A 6,045-nucleotide genomic window follows, 5' to 3' on the forward strand; every position below is an offset into this window, starting at 1 on the left:
ATTAATTCGGTATTTTTATTTTTTAGGCGGGTTGGTCGCACTGGGACGTTTATGGCACTGGACTTTCTTATAAAACAGGGAGAGGGGGAAAAATTTGACGTCATCATTGTGTGGCCCGGATGCGTAACAAAGGGTGCATGTTGTACAAACAGTGGTAAATTATGAATCAACTGTTTTTCCATTTCAGATCGAAAAGAAAATATTCACAGGATGTCCTTACTGATTTTAGTGAAAAATTAAATCCAAGATATATTTTTAAAAAATATTTTTTTTTAATTCAGAGAAAATTTTAAAGACAATTTTTCTATCAGTTTGCACGGTAAGCTAATTTTCTGTCGGAGTTATGCTGCTCAAGACTAAAGATTCCTATGCCAAGCACTAATCGGACAGATACATTCTTCTTATGCCTTTAAATCACCGCCTTCTATTTTTAAGGCATCATTGCGTCTTTAACCATACACCTACTTTAATTTAAAAATATGAAAAATTCTGTGCTTATTTGATAAATAATATATATATTTGAAACTTTAAAGCGGATAGTATATACAATAAGGTTAATAGACATATATATTCTAGTTCGTAAGAGAGCTTTAAATAAGGCCAAGTTCATTTCAAGTTCATTTATTTCAAACACGCCAATATCAGTGGTACATGTACATGAGGTACAGTCATAGTTATGAAAAATATAATTAAATCATCAATATGATGCAATAGCATAAATGAGAGGCATATACATATATGTGCAAAATATAACAATAAACATACAATAGGAAAGAAGAGAACAGTATGATGACATTTAAATAATGGAGTGACAGTGTCGTTTCTTATGATATGAACATACAAGGGTTTTTTGTTTTAAATTTAAAATCTGTAGCTGACAGAAAACATAAGTGTATTTGAGGTTTTACAAAATCTGGGATGTAAAATATTTTCCTGATGCTATTCAGTGTTTCATCTTTTCTTGAAAACGCTGTTTACGTGTGTTTTTTTCAAAACATCAAGTGGTATAGTGGGATGACATAGTGTTTTTTCCTACTTTGATATTTATGTGCAGCAAATGTGCTTGTTGAACGGGGAAGTTGAGCTGAACAACTAACTACACTTAAAAGTTGTACAACAATATCCGATGATACACAACGTCTATTTAAGTGAGAGAAAAGTACAAATACTTATTGTAATTATAACTTCTTTTTTCTCAAGTACGAACGAAAGACAAATCACTCGTGGCCAGCTTTTTCACCACTTGATGATGGACAGACTGATTATTTAACTGCTTCATTTTACACTTATAAAATTTTATTTAGATGCTAGTATTTTATTATGTGCAAAAATATTTCTATAAAAACTAGAACACTAATAATCAATAAAGCTAATAAAGATAGAAATATGTAAATTGCCACAAAAATCGGTCATTACTGAAGAATAATCTGCAATTGAAGAAGTTTTTGATTTTATTTTATTTCATGTCCCCTCATTTATGGAGCAGTACGTATTCTTGCACGATGCCCTAATTGAAAGGTCTAGCAGAAGGAAAAGGTGTTGTGACGGCCGTTGAGTTTCCTGAGTATTACAGTAGTTTGAAACAAATAAATCCTTCTACGAAAAAGAGTGGACTGTGGGAACAATTCCAGGTTGTAAAAATAATTTAGTTTTTGTGAAATGTCAAAGAATATTGATTTATTTAAAAATTTAGATCTAACTTTCTGTTATTAACAATAAGACATATGTAATGATCATGAGTGCTTTTCTTATTTTCCCCCTTTACCATCACATATGTATTACCGTATCTAGAATTATTTCTTTTTGGTATGTGTTTTATGAATATATTTAAAATAAAAATAATACACAGGGAACTTTTAATTAAATTCTTTTATCAATATGGTAAATCAGGTCATCAACAAGTTATCGCCAGTTTTCGACGACAGAAGATTCCAAACGGCTAAACTTAAGGAGAATAGATGTAAAAATAGATATACCAACGTCCTTGCGAGTAGGTTCACTATACAACGTATTAGTGTATTTAAGATCGATTTGAAAATCGTAAGCGAAAAGATTTTTTTTTTACTTGGTAAAAATCAAATGTTTATTTATTGATAATTTGAAAGGTATTTAGGTTCATGGAGTCAAATTTTATAAACCAAAACATATGGAAGGAAAACAAATATTGAGATATAAGAAAAAAGTGGACAAGATGAAATACAGCATGAACATATTAATGCAAGGGAGACTATACACTAAAAGAAAATTTTAAAAAATATTTTAAAATATGATGTTATTGATATACTTATTTTGTAAAATTTTAACATGCCAAATTGTCATTGTAGGTGACGAGTATAGAATATTTATCTCAAGTGGGAACAATAATTATATTAATGCAATACAAATACCGGTATCTTTCTTTTCAAAAGTTTATTTTCTTTGAAAATCAAAAAATAATATTTAGTTCTACAATCCGATATTAATTAATTCAATTTTTCAATTGAATTATCATTTCATGGACAAAAAAGTACAATTTTCACTAAATAAATAATACAATTTAACAGGCTAAAACGTCAAAAAAGCACAATTTTAACTGCTTTATGATATTTGAAATAGAGATTCATTCAAACTGATTTTAAATTAAGGGCTTCAAGCGTCGGAATTCATTTGCTCTCACACAAATGCCCCTGACCAACACTGTCCAGGATTTCTGGTTTCTTGTCCTCGAACAAGATGTGTCCACAATTGTCATGATGAATTCTTTCAAGAATGACAAGGTAAAAACAGGTCCAGATTCCAAATGAAGTTTATTGGTGTCGTTAAATCCTTCATATTTTATATAAATTGTTCATCTGATTCGTTTTCCAAATGAATTTCTCACATGTCAAAATTGTACAGTCAGTACTGTTCTGTGACGTATAATTGACTTGTTGATTAGAGTGTGGGAATCTATTGGCCAGTGGATAAAGACGAAGTGACCTTTGGACCAATCACCGTCAGGCTGTTAGAGAGGGGGGCTGGGAATGCTCCCTACAGCGTTCTCAAAATGATGGTGTTAAATGTCAAGGTAACACTGAGAACTGTATAACCATTTCTAAATCTCACTGTTCTATGCATGTAAGGTTAAGAGGTACCCATTTCTTATCCACATCTCCTCCTATATAACCGAATAAAATTGAATGACATTTTCACAGATTCTTTATTATTATATGTCATTGAGCATCTCTTTTAAATTTTGATTTGACAATTATCTGGGGTCTCCCATTGTAAAACATAGACTTTGCCATTATAATACTGAGTAACAAGGGAGGTAGGGGTATCATTTTGTGAGCTCAGTGCTTACAGTACTTCTAGTTTGCTTTGTATTTAATGTAGACTCAAGAGGAGAGAATTGTGAAACAGTTCCAGTGTAAGTTTTGGTCAGAAGATGCTGTCAGGCCTAAAACCCGGCCAATGCTAGAGATGATTGAAGAAGTGAATCATGGCAGAAAAAGAAAAACCCCGTTTTTGGTTTACTGCATTTTTTTTTAATAAATTACACAAATTATAAATCTTACTATTTGGTTGTTTAGTTAATCTGAAATGTTTTGAAAAAAGTTATTATTTTTAAATCAAATCAATACAATAATGAAGTATTTTGAAAAAACTAAAATTGAGGTGTTCTATTTCCTACAAAGTCTTATAAAAAACCTTATGATAATTTGTCCAATAAGTATGAAAAAGAACATAATTGTTCTTATACATAGAATTTAGTTCTGAACCTTAGAACTATACTTTAGGAATGGCGCAAAGAAAAGTGGTCTCTTTTGACGGTTGCCACGATCATTGAGCGACTGCGAACTGAACAGGAAGTCGGGTTTTGCAGACAGTGTTACAAATGAGAACCCGTCGCTCTCAGATTGTGCCCAGTCTGGTATGTTGTAGTCTTCCAAATTTAATGAGTTACTTCATTTGGGCCCCGGGGGTTAATTGAATTGTTTTTTTTTTTAAAAAAATATTCTTTTGGTATTATTAATCTTTTCCCATGATCGAAATACGGTTCACTAATTTTAATTATTTTATATTAATTTCATTTTAGGAGCAGTTGGTTTTCTGTTATGATGCTGTGCAAGCCTACAGTGACATGTCCAATACCTATATGAATTTAACTTAAGGAACATTTTAAAATGCATAGTTTATTTGTACATAAATGTATTTTAATAACGCAGTGTAATGAGTGTATGTAGTTTATGTCATCAAAATTCTTGCAAAATTTTTTTGATAAATTTTGAAATATTGAGATACAAATGTATTATTTAAAATGAAAATATACTTTGAATTATTTGATTAGTGTATTATACAAATATTTATGCGTGATACTTCCAAGTTATTGTCGTAAAAAATTATTTATCTTTAATTGATCATCTTTCCTGTTCATTTAGATTCTTTTCAAAACGGAAAAGTCAATTTCAACATTAGTTTTTTTTTTATTTATTTTTGATAACTTTACCAATTCAGAAGCCCAGCTGATTTTTACCGATAATCACATAATTTTTTTTTGTGTATGTCATTAGATTAGTTTTTATTTGTATATTTCTTTAACAATAGTTTTTCATCTACAGAATAATTTATTTAAGGCATCGATTTTGTTAAAGGTATCGATTATTTCTTACTCCGTACAGTACTGGAGCCTTTTCTGTTAATTCTGAGGCAGCGCTAAATATTGATCGTAACTCACTGTGTTCATATGGAGTAAACAGAAAAAAACATGGCGCTTGACAGACGTTTGTTTCCCTCGGTTGTCGTTACCATTGTAATTTTTCAGTTAATTGATGCATAAAAAAATTTTCAATTTTGCTCCTTTTTCGGCAACAGGGGACCGAAACCTCAGTCAAATTTAAGGAATTGTACTTGGTTTCAGTTAAATTCATGCTGTATGCAGGAGGAAATCGATGCTACTTTTGGGAAAGTGAAACCATTAATCGGTGCTTCTACAGCATGCCAAAGATATACGAACTACCTTATGTGTTATATATGCGCCCCCTACCAAAACAGATTTTACATGTTTGAAAGGCTGACAGTGTGTGAGGAATTCTGTGACAATTGGTTTGAAGCTTGTGGGTCAGCCATACTGAAAGGCGTTGTTATTAAGGATTTATATAACAACGGGAAAGCTTTCTGCAAAGGACGATCGTTCGAAGTTGATTCCTTTGCAAATGAAAGGTGTTATAATTTCGACCGCAAACTGGACAAAACTAGCAGAGGGACTACATTATTGTTGGACGAGATGTTCAGTGTTTATGTATTTTTTGTATGGATTTTTTATAGATTGGTTTTCTGATTTCATTTGTTTTAATTCTAGATCTGAAACAACGAACTTTGTTAGGTCATGCATTCTAGCAATGTACAGCGAATGTTATGAGACTTTAAAAATATTTCATTTTGATATATTAATTTTTCTATTATAAAATCATGTATGTTTAAATTTACTTGTCATTAAATATCTTAGAATCGTACTTCTTAAATTTTCTTTGAGTACAACCATATTGATGTTCTTTTCTTAATTTTTAAATGATCTACCGCTACATACATACATAAGATATTTGTGAGATAACAAGAAGAAGGAAGAATAATTTTAATTGATCTATGTCATTGTCGAATGTATGTACATGTTCTATAAAAATTATTGCATGAAATATGGAAAAACGAACAATAATCAAGCGCAGAAGTCCATTGTTACATTACAAATCTGGAGCCAAGTGAACACGGGCCTCTAAAACATCAGAGGTGGGATCAGTTGCCTTGTAAGAGTAAGCATACGTGTCCACCACTAACTCTCTCACCGTGTACTCCTTGCAATGATTAAGTAAACAGAAAAAATCCGCAGACAATCCATTGTGTAAATAACGGCCTCACAATTGGCGTGAAAAAAAAAACGCCAGTCAGCGTTGGACTAGATGATGGACTAGATATTTGCTAACATGATAATTGAATCCACCCAGAAAAATGCAAAATGGTGATTTTAAAGAAGACTGATGATAACCTTGTTTCATCCACTAGTTTGTCAATAGCCTGCTCGATTAAGAA

At 31.3% G+C, this 6,045-nt stretch overlaps 1 protein-coding gene and 1 pseudogene across 1 annotated transcript; both read left to right on the forward strand.

Moving 5' to 3' along the window:
• The first annotated feature begins 1,073 nt into the window (after nucleotides 1–1,073).
• On the forward strand, nucleotides 1,074–4,132 carry LOC134245666 (receptor-type tyrosine-protein phosphatase kappa-like; annotated as a pseudogene).
• A 217-nt stretch (nucleotides 4,133–4,349) lies between these two features.
• On the forward strand, nucleotides 4,350–5,474 carry LOC134245667 (riboflavin-binding protein-like). The gene is given in 1 exon segment (XM_062727941.1): nucleotides 4,350–5,474. A coding segment is annotated over 1 exon segment (573 nt). The 5' UTR covers nucleotides 4,350–4,726; the 3' UTR covers nucleotides 5,300–5,474.
• The last annotated feature ends 571 nt before the right edge of the window (nucleotides 5,475–6,045 follow it).

This window comes from Saccostrea cucullata, unplaced genomic scaffold, assembly GCF_032062105.1.
Source record: "Saccostrea cucullata isolate Sc308-1 unplaced genomic scaffold, CSIRO_AGI_Scuc_v1 ctg21012, whole genome shotgun sequence".
NCBI classification, from domain to species: Eukaryota; Metazoa; Mollusca; class Bivalvia; order Ostreida; family Ostreidae; genus Saccostrea; species Saccostrea cuccullata.